Here is a 14,766-nt window from a genome sequence, read left to right as displayed (position 1 = left end):
TGTGCGTACGCACATTTTATAAATGAGGCCCCTGATGTCCACCGCAACGTCAAACCTAGCTACTGTAAATGCGTTTGTTTTCAATGCTCGATTTTTAGATTTGTCAGCATGCAGCTCAAATGGACTCCTTTTTCAACATAAAAAATGTTTGGCTTCATAAATTTCGACACTTATTGGTAACACAAAGATTTATGTATAATGCATTAGAAAGGTGTTCAGAATGTATGTTTTAATGCATTAAATCTTTTCATAAATAATTGTTACCAGAGTTAAAATGCATTATAATATTTGAGGGTTTGTTTGCCATGTGTTTTAATGCATTATATTTTATGACGGTGTAACAGTGCATTATAATGCATTGATTACAATTATTCATGAGCTCATACGTGCATTATAAGGTGCATTACAAGGCATAATTAATGCATTAAAACTACCTTTATAATGCATGATATATAAAGGCAAAGTGTTACCAGTTTATCCTCTAAAATGCCTTACCAATCCACCATGTTGTTCAATCCCGTGTCAAATATAGACACTTCACCATGCAATCAATTCAAGATGGACAAGTAAGATGACTATTGAATGCATGACTTTTGGTGTTTTGGCAAATCTAGAGGAGAAATATTTGAGATTTTTGCTAATAGCTTTTGTCTTAAATGTGGTCCTAACTGAAATTACCATGGTTACCAAACAGATAAGATATGATTTTAAAGTTAGGATCTTTCTGTAATACGCCCCCAGTCTCCATATAATCTCATTGCTTTAAATTGTAATACTAAAGCAAACTCCCTTATGATTTTCATTCCTATGGGACGTTGTTAGGACTGAACTTTTGGCCTCCTTCCTGGTGCTTTTTGCAATGAAATATCAAGGTTTTGCTTGCTTTATTGTAATACACACAAACAATAACACACACATGATTGCACAATGAAACTGCATCTCTCTATCTCCATTACCGTATGTTTCATTAAGATTATATGACTGAGATATTCCTCGTAATGTGTGTCACAGCATGGAATGGTGGTTCTGGTTTCCAATTGTTCAATAATGATCTATCTGCCAATTCAACACTGGCAGAAACCCCCGCCGCAATATGAATAAAACATAAACGGGGGACGGCCAGGCAGTTTTACTGTATAGCTTTGCTTGTCAACTGCTTCTGAGAAAATAAAAAAACCAGCATACTACGAGAAATGTTATAAATGGGTCTATACTTTCAAAAGCAACCACAAAAACCAAGAGATTTCAGGTCAGAGTCCACTTAAAGCACACCATATGGATGTTGTACCGCGGTAAAAGCACATGAAGAGACATTTAGCATTGTAATTAATGCATTAAAACTACCTTTATAATGCATGATATATAAAGGCTTTAAGTAAAGTGTTACCAGTTTATCCTCTAAAATGCCTTACCAATCCACCATGTTGTTTAATCCCGTGTCAAATATAGACACTTCACCATGCAATCAATTCAAGATGGACAAGTAAGATGACTATTGAATGCATGACTTTTGGTGTTTTGGCAAATCTAGAGGAGAAATATTTGAGATTTTTGCTAATAGCTTTTGTCTTAAATGTGGTCCTAACTGAAATTACCATGGTTACCAAACAGATAAGATATGATTTTAAAGTTAGGATCTTTCTGTAATACGCCCCCAGTCTCCATATAATCTCATTGCTTTAAATTGTAATACTAAAGCAAACTCCCTTATGATTTTCATTCCTATGGGACGTTGTTAGGACTGAACTTTTGGCCTCCTTCCTGGTGCTTTTTGCAATGAAATATCAAGGTTTTGCTTGCTTTATTGTAATACACACAAACAATAACACACACATGATTGCACAATGAAACTGCATCTCTCTATCTCCATTACCGTATGTTTCATTAAGATTATATGACTGAGATATTCCTCGTAATGTGTGTCACAGCATGGAATGGTGGTTCTGGTTTCCAATTGTTCAATAATGATCTATCTGCCAATTCAACACTGGCAGAAACACCCGCTGCAATATGAATAAAACATAAACGGGGGACGGCCAGGCAGTTTTACTGTATAGCTTTGCTTGTCAACTGCTTCTGAGAAAAAACCCCCCGGATAATATGAGAAATGTTATAAATGTGTCTATCCTTTCAGAAGCAACCACAAAAACCAAGAGATTTCAGGTCAGACTCCACCATATGGATGTTGTACCGCGGTAAAAGCACACGAAGAGACGTTTAGCATTCATGTTCCCTGCTGTGTGAGACTGACTCATACATGTTATACCATAATGTCGTTTTCTTTCTTATGTTACAATATTTCTTTCATAACAGACCATGCAAAGTATATGTTTTCAAGTTAAGCAATAAGGCACATGAGGCTGTGCAATATTGTCAAATAGCAGTGAGAACACACACACACACAGAGATATATTTAAAATATAATTAAAACATTTATATATATATATATATATATATATATATAGAGATATATATATATATATATATCCAAAACACACATACACAATACACACACACAAGCACATACATTTGACTCTCCCTGCCATCTCTCCACAGTGGTATCTCTTCTCTCCAGCTGGTGTCTTCAGGTTCGGGAAAAGGCCATGCCGAAGGAAGGGGGCGTACAAACATTAAAGCATGGTAAAACATGGTTTTGCTACACTAACCCTAGTTCAACCATGGTATTTGTAGTAAAACTGTCGACGTACAAATAGAATTATATCTGCCAAAAAAATAATAATAACATGACAAAAAAATGTATATATATATATATAACACACATACATACACACAGATATTTTTGCATTTTTAAATATTTTTTATGACAATTTAACACATTTTGATCACAAATTTGCAATATAATTTATAATTTAGTATAGTAATAGTATACAAATTGTAGAGTAAAAGTCTTTTTATTTAAAAATATTTTTTATTTATATTGCACTTTTGTATTGTTTGTTGTATTTTTGTTGTCTTTTCCAGGGTTACCAAGTTCTGTTGTCGGAATCGTTTCATTTGGTTGAATCATTGTATTCCCCACTGAAAGGACAAACTCATTGCTGAAGTTTGAAGGTTGATTTTAACACCTAGTGTACATAAAAAAAACAACCACAAACATCTCATTTAACGTTTTTATTACGGACAAAATGAAACAAAAGGCATAGTGACACAAAATGACCTGGCTGGCAAAGAAAGAAAAAAAAACAGCATTCAAAAAGTAAAAACCAAAAAATAAAAGCAATTGTCATCATCATCATAATCATAATCAAAAAACAACAGAATTCAAATATGGTAGTCATAAGCAAAATTGATCTCATTTTGTTCATAAATAGAAACCTGTTAAACATTATTAAATATTAACTGATGGGCAACTTGTTGATAACAATTTTAAAATAATTATCATTGCTGACTTTACAAATAAAATAACTACAATTGGCAGGTTTGTACACAAATTAAATGTCTTAGAAGTTATTCTTTTTATTCAACTAAAAATAGTATGCTACAGTAGAAACAAAGATTAAAATAAAACGTTTGACTAAATGATCAAATGTATTTAATTTTTCCCCACAAAACTTAAAGATGAGATCAACACAATAGAACATCTAGCAAAAGCTACTAGAAAACTATAGACCCACTGTTGTTTTACTGTGTGCTGTATTATCTCACATTGAGAACATTATAGTTCACCTTTACATGTTATATTGGTGGATTTAACGTCAGTCAAGACCAGGCAAAAGAAGTGACCCGGGTTTCAACAAAACTACTGCTTCAAGCTTGAAACAAACTCTACGCAAGCACAAAAATGTGAAATGTGATGCATTATCTGCGTTGCCACAAGTGGCGATATTAACATAAACTGAAGAGAATCTTTCTGAATAATAAGGATTAATGGCACAAACATTTGGAAACTGCACTTGCCATGTGTCAGCCAAGTGTGCACGTCTGCGTACTTGCGTGAAGTATGTTTCTGGCCTTTGACCTGAATCTGGAACATTTACGCTTCTATACGTCGCATGTAGAACCTGAGAGTAAATCGACAAAGCTGATCAAATCACCTCACGAGTTTGGCTGTGAACATGCTTCGTAAAACCATTCATTTGTGATTTTAGAGTTATGGAAGCCTATTTCTGCCACTGAATAAAAAAAAAGTAATTTTTACTTTTTATCTCACAATTCAGATTTTTTCCTTAGAGTTGTGTGATATAAACTCGCAAGTTTATATCTTGCAATTCTGATGTTTTTTCCTCGCATTTGTAAGTTAATATTGCACAATTCTGACTTTTTTCTTGCAATTGTGACTGTCTCAGAATTGTATCTCGCAATTCTGAGGTGAAAGTTAGAATTACAAGTTTTTATCGTGCAATTCTGAGAAAAAGTCCGAATTGCGAAATGAAACTTGCAATTGCAAGGGGGAAAAAAAGAATTGTGAAATAAAAAGACACAATTACCTTTTTATTTTGTATTCAGTGGTGGAAACAGACTTCCATACAGTCGTGCTTCAAAATCAAAAATGAGGCTCTGATGAATTGGGGAGCCTAAATGGAGAGCCAGGTCATGCAGTCTGTCATGGTTTTTGCCATAGATCTTTTTTTGGGAAATCACACCAGTGAGCACAGATTTTAATGCAAGATTGTGTACGTGTGGAAACACTCTTCTGATATCACCTGCACAGGCTGTTCAGTTACACAACGCACAAATACACTCACACACGCTCATTCATACCGGCACGCATTCACACAATACCATTTAAAATACAAATCAATGAATTATAAGTCATATTAAAGAAGAAAAAATATCTGGACTTCATCTTCCCTATTTGACCCCCAAAAAAGTGATATTTACAATCACACTGTGACAGATCAACAAAGACCTACACGGGTCTTTAAAATTACAAAAAGAAGTTTTCCATTTGCGTATTTCTTTTTTCTTGTCTATTTTTTTGCCTAAAATTCACAGAGCATTAGTTGAACAGCAACGTATCGCCCTCAGAAGAATATTTTCTCTAAAGTAAAGGACCTGTTGGCCAAAAGAAGCGCTATGTTGCAAGCAGGAAATAAATAAAAGTACAACAGCAAAACAAAAAAAAATTCTAATAAAATAAAAATGAGACCAGAGGGAAAGTAACTGAGAAACTACGAGGAGAGTTTTCCTCTGTTTTAGTTAAAGCTCATTTGCCCTGAGGGCCAGTTTAATGGTAGTTTGCTTTATTTTATTTTTTTTCCTTTTCGTTTTTGTTATATACATCTTTTTTTGTTGTTTTCTTTTAAATTTATTTAGAGACGGGGTGAGTGCTCTCTGAGGTCTCTGGCGGAGAGGCCTGTACATTTTTTAAGTGCTTGGCAAAAATGAAAGGATCACTAGTAGTCTTCACACACACATCCTTCTAAAAATGAATGAAAAATGACACTGAGGGAAACTGATGATGTCTGGGAAGGGTGGAGAGGTGTGGGGGACTCCCTGGTGTTGTTTCATCTTTTCTCTTTCCGTTCTCCTTGTTTTGCTTCAAGTGAGGTAGAGTGGCTTATCCCTGCCTATCATACTGCCACTGCGAAACAATGAGAAACAAATGAGCGTCAGGAAAACGTTAATGTCTTGCTTTTTTTAAAAACCCCAAAAGTTCTCTTGATAGAATTTTCAGCCAAAAATGACAATTGTGTCATTATTGACTCACCCTCATGTCACTCCACACCAAAATTCAAACCAATCCATCGAACAAAAATAAAGATATTGGCCAAAATGTCTGAGCAACCAAAAAAGCCTCAATATCGTAACATCAATCCTAGGGCTGTGATGAAGAAAACGCATACGGAATTGCAGAATCCAGTCATAAAAATTTAATTTACTGTACAACACGGAATTTGTCAAATTTAGGATGAATACATCAAAATAGGGTCAATACATTTAAATCACGACATTGACTATTGTATTATTGAGATTTTTTTTGTAAAAACGGAATAAATTAAGTTATTTTTATGAGTTAGAAATGCTTTTTGATTATTAATTAACCATTAAAATGGAATCCAAAAACAGAAAACACAAAATTTGTTTAAAAAAAAATGGAATTCAAGAGAAAAATAAAAAATAGGGCCCTAAAAAATTTTTTGGTAAACTTTTAATAAATTGATGTTAAATTGTATTGATTTAACCATTAAACGGAGCCCAGAAAAATTAACAATGGGAAAAAAAAAAAATGTCATCCAGAAAAATTACAATGGAAATAAAATGGAATTTGAGAAAAACATAAAAAGGATTACAGTAATCCATAACACCTGTGCACTGTATTCACTCAGTTTTCTTCAGATCTATCATATGACTTTAGAACACAGAAAAAACTGCTCATGAGTCATATGGACTGCAGTCATGAAACTTAAGATGTTTTTTGTCAATGCAGTGTGAACATTCGGTTAAATATCTACTTTTGTGTTCGACATAAGAAAGAAAGCCATACAGGTTTGGAATGATATGAGGTTGAATAAATAATGACAGAATTTTCATTTTTGGGTGTACTAGTCTTTTAACTTTGTTATTGTATGTGTTTTTTTGCATTGCATTGTTATATTACACAATAAATAATTAATGCCGCACTGCTGTGAAACCACACATGCTGCTTGCACATGCTCAACGAGTCCCCTGATACTATGACACACGTCTCGTGGGACAAGCACAGTTAGCATCGTAACAAACACACTGTTTACCTGCAGTGGTTTCCGCCGCATTCCCGGTTGCAGTACTCGCTGTCCCAGTCGGGGTTCTGGCCCGCTGGGTTCGGAGCCCCTGGAGACTGAGACTCCCCCACGCTCTTCTGATACTCGGACTGTAAGTGAGAGAATCCCTGGGAGAGAGAGAACACGCATACAGTATATTATTAGCATTTTTAGGCCATAAACATATGCAAGTATGCAAACATGACTGCTTGGCCAATGCAATGCAAGTGTGAGGCCCTGATTTACATACTTAACATACAAAACTGTAATTTTAAATAAATTCTGAAAATGTAAAGCATGCTATTTAAACAGCATTCTAAGAATTAAACCTATAATTTATTTCTCACTTCTCATTTTCTCACAGCTGATAAAATGTTCTCTTTTATTGCTTCACTGCAGGGGGGTGCTAAACGCTGATGGTGCTTTGGAAAATCAGACCTTTTCACTTCACACGGTGTCTTTTGACAAAGACAACACCTTCAAAACAACACATCCTCCACCCCAGTTCTCACTTCATCTCATTTCACCTCACACTGCAACCGCACGCTTAAGATGACCTGTCCTTTTCCAACTTAATTTGGTAACACTTTCCCAACAAGATTATTTGCTGCTAAAACTTTGATCACCACTATTATTGTCTTAAACAAAAACCAGGGGATAAATACTGTGTGTTTCATTGGTTTTCCACATAAAAACACGTTTTTATTTGACGAAAATTACACTTTAGATCATGGCAAGTTTGGAATGGAATACTACCATACTGTTCACTGCACACTGCAAATATACACTGCATGCTATTGTAGCATCGATAAATGTTTCTATGGCCATGTTTGGAATATATGTTATATATTGTATAATAATAATAATAAAAAAAAATAATAAGAGCAATATGCAATGATAAACATTTCTAAAGTTATATTCACTGCATACTGTGCATTACATACTACAATCTTTTTTTTCCATCTATGCAACAATAAATGTTTTTAAAAAGTAGTATGTGACACACTATGCAACAATAACAGTAAAGTGCCAGACAGTAGTATAAAACCTCATGTTTAAATGAGCAAATGACGTCCAGTTATCATTTCTGGAAAAAACATGTCATTTGCATTTAGAAAACCAAATGAATGCTGGAAATGGAAGGTCAAGTTGAGTGCATTGCATTATAGAATACAGTTGTACATTTGCACATTGTTGTACAGTTGTACACAAAGCAGTCATAAGTAGCACAGGTATATTTGTAGCAATAGCCAACAATACATTGTATGGGTCAAAATGATCAATTTTTCTTTTATGCCAAAAATCATTAGGATATTAAGTAAAGATCATGTTCCATGAAGATATTTAGTAAATTTCCTAATGAAAATATATCAAAACTTAATTTTTGATTAGTAATATGCATTGCTAAGGACTTCATTTGGACAACTTTAAAGATGATTTTCCCAATATTTAGATTTTTTGCACCCTCAGATTCCAGATTTTCAAATAGTTGTATTTCGGTAAAATATTGTCCTATCCTAACAAACCATACATAAATGGAAAGCTTAATCATTCAGCTTATTCATGTATAAATCTCAATATCAAAAAATGGACCCTTATGACTGATTTTGTGGTCCAGAGTCACATTTTAGCAAATTTCTATGCACAGTATTCAATGGCAGTGTGCCGTTCCAGTCGCACCCCATAAACACAAGCACGTGCGGTGTTTCGCAGCATGCACACTAACCTGCTGTCCTGGGGGTGGGGAGTGCAGCGGAGCCTGGAGGCCCATCTGGTGAGAGATGATTGGCTGCGACTGGACTTGCTGCATGCGGATTGGCTGGTTGAGGAGGGAGCCCTGGTGCAGAGAGAGCTGCTGGTGGAGGGGAGGGCTGATCTGGAAGGACGCTGGGGGGGAGGCACTGAGTGCGGGCAGCATGGCCGAACGGGGAAGGCCGTGTCTGGGAGCCCCCGCTGCATAGCTCTGGAGGTCCGAGAGAGGGAAGGGGCTGGGGCCCAGGTACGGGGAGGAGGGCTGGGGTGGGACGCTGTACAGGGGGGCATTGGGGGGCATCATGTGTGACGATGCCTGACTAGACTGGGTGCTTTTGCTCTCCACAGGGTCACTGTAGGTCTGACAGAGAGGAAGACAGAGAACATGACCATCATATTTATGCTAGTGCTGGACAATGATTAATCGCAATTAATTACATCCAAAATAAAAGTTTTTGTTGATTTACATTTAGTCATTTAGCAGATGCTTTTATCCAAAGCGACTTACAAATGAGGACAATGGAAGCAAATCAAAATCAACAAAAGAGCAATGATATGCAAGTGATATAACAAGTCTCAGTTAGCCTAACGCAGTACACATAACAAGTTATATAATAAATAAAAAAGAAAACAGATAGAATAGAAAAAGAATAGAGCAAGCTAGTGTTAGAGGCCTTTTTTGCTTTTGTTAATTTTATAATAAATAAAAAGAAAACAAATAGATGGAATACAAAAAGATTAGAAAAGATAGTGTAAGTTAGTTTTTTTTAAAGAATAGAATTAGAATAGAGAGTGCTAGAGTTAGAGGGTCAAATAAAAATGGAAGAGATGTGTTTTTAGCCGATTCTTGAAGATGGCTAAGGACACAGCTGTTTATATAATAAATGTGTGTGTACAATGTACACTCTAAAAAATGCTGGGTTGTTTCAACCCAACTTTGGGTCAAATATGGACTAACCCAACTTTTGGGCTAAAACTGTAATGAAAAATTTAACCCAACAGCTGGATTAGACCATATTTGACCCAAAGTTGGTTTGAAACAACCCAGCATTTTTTTAGAGGGTATATTTATTATGTACATATAAAGACACATACATACAGTATATATTTTGAAAATATTTACATGTATATATTAATATTCATATAATTTATTTTATTTTATTTATTTATATATATATATATATAAACAAGATATTTTTCTTAAATATATTCATGCATGTATGTGTATTTATATATACATAATAAATATACACAGTACACACATATATTATGTACACAAAAACTTTTATTTTGGATGAAATTAATTGCGATTAATCATTGCCCAGCATTAATTTATGCATGTTTATACAAATACTAGTTTATAATAACAGCAGGTGCATGAGTTTAAACACTCTCAGACTTCACATTTCCCACTGGTTCTTCTTCTGCTTTAGTCTTAAATACGCTCTTCATCCTCCCAACAAAAAAAAGTGCATGAAAAACTCATTCATGAACGAAAAGATGCACCCTCTTTTCAAGCTTAGAGCCGTGAAAACAACATGGATTTGATAGATGTAAGGCTATATAATATTGTCATTAAGAATTTAGTAGAATTTAAGGGTGAAATTTACATGGAGTACACTGTAAAAAAGGTACTTAAGTTTTAATTACCTGAAGAAAAAAAAGATTGCTGGAGAAAGTTTTACAAGAAAATACTATATTTCAATCATTGTACTTCAAAATTGCATGTTTAATTCTGTTTCTTAGTAATTAATTGTGAAATTTACTAGCAATTTCCAAGCAAAAATTGTTTTTGTTTTTTTACATCTTCTGTATAAAATTGGCACAGACTCCAAAACGTAATAATCATGTTTTCCTGCATGATTTGAGAAAAACTTCAATGGAAATGAGAAACAAGATCTCAATCTCTTTTGCAAAAGAAAGTCTCCTATTGTACGTCTCAGATGTTTCTCCTGAGAAAAAGTATGTGTTCAACTCAAACATTTCTGATCAAATGACTCAACTGCATCGATTTTTATTTCTTCTGAGGACATTTAGGAGAAAACGTGAAAATGTTATGTGGATTAGACTTAGACTTAGTGGTTTGACCAATTCCTTCTATCATATTTTCCTCCTTTTCAATGCATTAGAGTATATGAACACATCAGTGAAAGCATATGCCAAAAACAGATTTTGATGAAATATTTAACTACTCTATATGCAATGAAGGACTGCATTTAAGAAAGGCATCTCAAGCTGTGCTCAGATTTGCCAAGATCCAAAGTCTGCACTCAAAAGCCAGAGATCTCAATCCAATGACTCATTCCCATCAATTTTTGTCTCCTGATAAATTTGAGGAGAATCATTTCATTAAATGAAGCATAAACGAGCATTGTCCTTGAGAAGGTAGTGCAACAAACTCCTGAAACACGTGAGTATTTAGAACAATGAGAGGGAAAACTGTCAGCATCTCTCTGTGATTTGTCAAGCTGATAGCGTGCAATTACGGCAGGGCATTGTTTCATTACTGTTTTACACGGGAGCATGCATCGCAAATGGCAATATGTATTTCAAATGTCAGTGCGTGATGGCCAATCGCTCGTGTTCATCAGCTGTCACCTTCATAACGCCTCGTATATATATCGAGCAGAATATCTAAACTGATCAACATGAAAAGATCTAGGGACGAAGAAAACGAGCGAAACCAAATGAGAAAGCCAGCGCTGTTTGAGCGAGCACATCTGCTTCGGACGTTTTCAGACATCTCTCTTTAAATTAAACAAGTGGAGATTGTCCAGGTCCTGAACGTACATCATAAGATTGGTTTCAAAAGAGACTGTTATTGATTGTGCCATTAATATTTCACACAAGCTCTAAACAACATCACAAACGACAGGTTTACTTTTTATTTTCACCAAAAAAATCTAACTTTAGTCATTGTGTACTCACTACTAAACCTGAATGCATTTCTTTCTTCTGTTGAATACAAAAAAAAAAGCTATTTTGAAGAATGTTAGTAACCAAACAGTTGCTGGCACCCATTGACTTCCATAGTATGGGAAACATACTATGGAAGTCAATGGGTACCAGGAAACATTTGGTTACACATTCTTCAAAATATCTTCTTTTGAGTTCCAGATGAGACAGAAACTCATACAGGTTTGAAACAAGTTAAGGATTAGTAAATATAATGACAGAAGTTTGATTTTTCGGTGAACTGTCCCTTCACCGTAATATTATCACAAAAATAAAAATCTGTATAGTTGTCATATTATGGACTGACATGAAGGTGAGTAAATAATGACAAAATATTCATATTTTGCCTGACCTATCACTTTAAAACATTAAAAACATATCTATCTATCTATTTTTATATTTTCAGTAATTTTGTTGTAATTTTTAATACATTTTAAACTTTCTATCTATCTATCTATCTATCTATCTATCTATCTATCTATCTATCTATCTATCTATCTATCATCTATCATCTATCTATCTATCTATCTATCTATCATCTATCTATCTATCTATCTATCTATCTATCTATCTATCTATCTATCTATCTATCAAAACAAACAAACAAAATTTAATTTAATTTAATTTAATTTAATTTCAATAAAAAAGGGTTTTATGAGGACGTTTAGTAAGTAAATAATAAGAGATTCTTCATTTTCTTGGCTGAACTATCACTTTAAATCACATTTAATTAAAAAAAAAAAAATTTTTGTTTAACTTTCATGCTTTCGTCATTTTTATATTTACATTATTTGTATACTTCTAATATTTCTATATAGCTTTAATTTATATCTGTGTTTCCGTTTTAGTCATTTTAATACTTCATCATATTTTCTGTTATTTGCTAATGCAACTAACTAATGCAACAGTTTTTATCTAATATTTAATTGAATTTTAATTTAATTGAATTCTAATTAACAACAACAGTGTTTAATAGTTTAATCTTTAGTTTTAGTTGACAAATAACAACACTGGTCTCAAAAAACACCATAAAAGTGTCATAAAAGTAGTTGACATGCACTATATTTCTCATATTAAGTCATATGAAGGCCTGACATGAAGGTGAGTAAATAATGAGAGAGTCTTCATTTTTGTCTGATCTATACACACACAAGTACTCTTGCTTTGACGGCTCTTCCCACGAGACTGAGCTGAAATCTTTGTGAACCCGGTCGTTACCTTGGAAACCAGGCTGGCTCGGTACGCTGCCAGGGCCTTCAGGTACTCCTTCTTTGCTGCTTCTGTTTTCCGTTTGTATGCCTGCGAGGAGACCAAACACAATTGTGAATAAACACACAGGCACACACACACACAGGCACACACACACACAGGCACACACACACACACACACACACACACACACATATTTACATGCACTCACAAGCTCAGCTCAATATTTACATATATATGTATGTATATATATATGTATGTATGTATGTATGTAAATATATATGTGTGTATGTATGTATATACACACACTACTGTCAGACACACACACACAGACACACACACACACACACACACACACAGAGGCACACACACACGCACACACAGGCACACACACACACACACACACACAGACACACACACGTAATGCTGGAATATGAACAGTTAACCGTTGCTTTGCACCTGGTCAGTGCCATGTCAACAACTTTCAACCCCATGCATCTGAAACATACACGCTAGTTTAGCCTAAACTTACCACCTAAACTCTAGTCCTCAGGTCTTTACTGTCTCAGTGGAGAGAAAAAAAAAATCGTGCTCAGTGTTTTTGTCTTATTTTCCAGTACAAATCAGTGTTCTTTCAGCATTATTTAGATATTTCTTATTTTAAATATACATCTATATAGTTTTTATTAATTTTTATTTCAATTTTGGTTTTAGTTATTTTAGTACTTCAAGGTAAACTAAATTAAAATAAGAAATGTTGCATTTTGCACTGAAAATGATTAATTTTACATATTATATTTTATTAAAATATATAAATATTTTATTATTTTATTTCAGTTAATGTTGTTTTATTTCAAGTAACCAATTATTATTATTATTATTCTAAAAAAAAAATTCAGTTCCAGTTTTAGTTTAAGATAATTATAAGAAACCTGGTATAAATTATTTAAAAAAAAAATCAAGATACATTTACTTGAGAGACAAAATAACATTAGATATTGTCTTGTTTTCGGATTTATTTTTTCTTGTTTTAAGCATAAATACTGAGCAAAAAAATCATTCTTTACAATGTTTTGCATGTTGCATATTGCACTTTATTAATTTTTAATGTGCTTTTGTCATGTTACTATGAGTTTTTTTTATATTTAATTAAAATGAGATCTACGTATATTTATATTTTATTTATTTATATTTCAGTTTTAGTTTTAGTTATTTTAACACTTCAGCTTATTTTGTTTCAATTGACCCCACAGATATTTTTTCTTTTTTTTTAAAAGCATAATTACCAAGAAAATCATGTTTTACAGTGCATGACTGTAAATGCAGCTGTCATAATGGAAGCAAATTAACTACATGCTTCAAACTAAATCATTCTTTCTGGGTTCACACTGAGGAGGTTCACATTAGAAAACCAGCCAGATTTCTAAGTGTGCATCAAAGAAACAGCACAAAAGAAGAGGACAGAAAAGGCTGGGGGTTGTGGAAGAGAAAGACTGAATTTACTGCAGCCAATGCAAACAAAGTGAATGAAATGCAATGCAGGCTAATGTAATTGCTTGTCAATCATTTCACCATCCCAGAATCACGGTTTCCATTTCTTTTTGGCAACAAGTGCAGCCAATTCCCTGTGAAACTGGGACGGACATCAGAATGATTTCAGCTGATGAGGGGAAACGCGCTTTAAAACGGTGACAGCATACGTCACGCTGCTTCCAGACACATCCAGACGAGAAAAAGCAGTGTGACTTAACGAGATGAATATGGCTGCGGTCCCATAGGAAGAAAAAATACAAATGAGATCTCCTGAATATCTCAATTCTGTCTCATAAACAGCACTGAGATTATATGGAGTGGAAAAGCATCCTTGAAATAAGAGCCAGAAATCTGTCTCTTCTAGAGTTTAGGATACTTCTACTTTCAATATAATTTAAATAATATATCAATTTTTTTTCCATTACAGTAATGGGAATTTATGGGGAAAATGTGGCACATTTTAATGATAATAATGTCACAAGGCAATAAATAAATTAATAATACATATTCATGATGCAATTATTTTTACATACATTAATAATAATATAAGAATATAATAAATAAATAAATAAATAAATGTAACAGCTAATCTATTTAAAACATATTTTTTTAA

General features: G+C 33.8%; 1 protein-coding gene across 1 annotated transcript in view; it reads right to left on the bottom strand.

The window, feature by feature from the left end:
- Positions 1-4,445: 4,445 nt before the first annotated feature.
- Positions 4,446-14,766, bottom strand: part of LOC107553899 (TOX high mobility group box family member 2-like) — a 114,236-nt gene continuing 103,915 nt past the window's right edge. Inside the window, exons 7-10 of the mRNA XM_016236249.1 lie at positions 12,630-12,710; positions 8,431-8,817; positions 6,696-6,832; positions 4,446-5,545 (exon numbers count right to left, since the gene is read on the bottom strand). Of these exons, the coding sequence (XP_016091735.1) occupies positions 5,503-5,545; positions 6,696-6,832; positions 8,431-8,817; positions 12,630-12,710 (648 nt within the window). The 3' untranslated portion in view covers positions 4,446-5,502. The remainder of the gene's footprint in view (positions 5,546-6,695; positions 6,833-8,430; positions 8,818-12,629; positions 12,711-14,766) is intronic.

This window comes from Sinocyclocheilus grahami, unplaced genomic scaffold, assembly GCF_001515645.1.
Source record: "Sinocyclocheilus grahami isolate Dianchi unplaced genomic scaffold, SAMN03320097.WGS_v1.1 scaffold485.1, whole genome shotgun sequence".
Taxonomy (NCBI): Eukaryota; Metazoa; Chordata; class Actinopteri; order Cypriniformes; family Cyprinidae; genus Sinocyclocheilus; species Sinocyclocheilus grahami.
The sequence above is the reverse complement of the archived record's forward strand: the minus strand, read 5'-3'. Positions and strand labels throughout refer to the sequence as shown.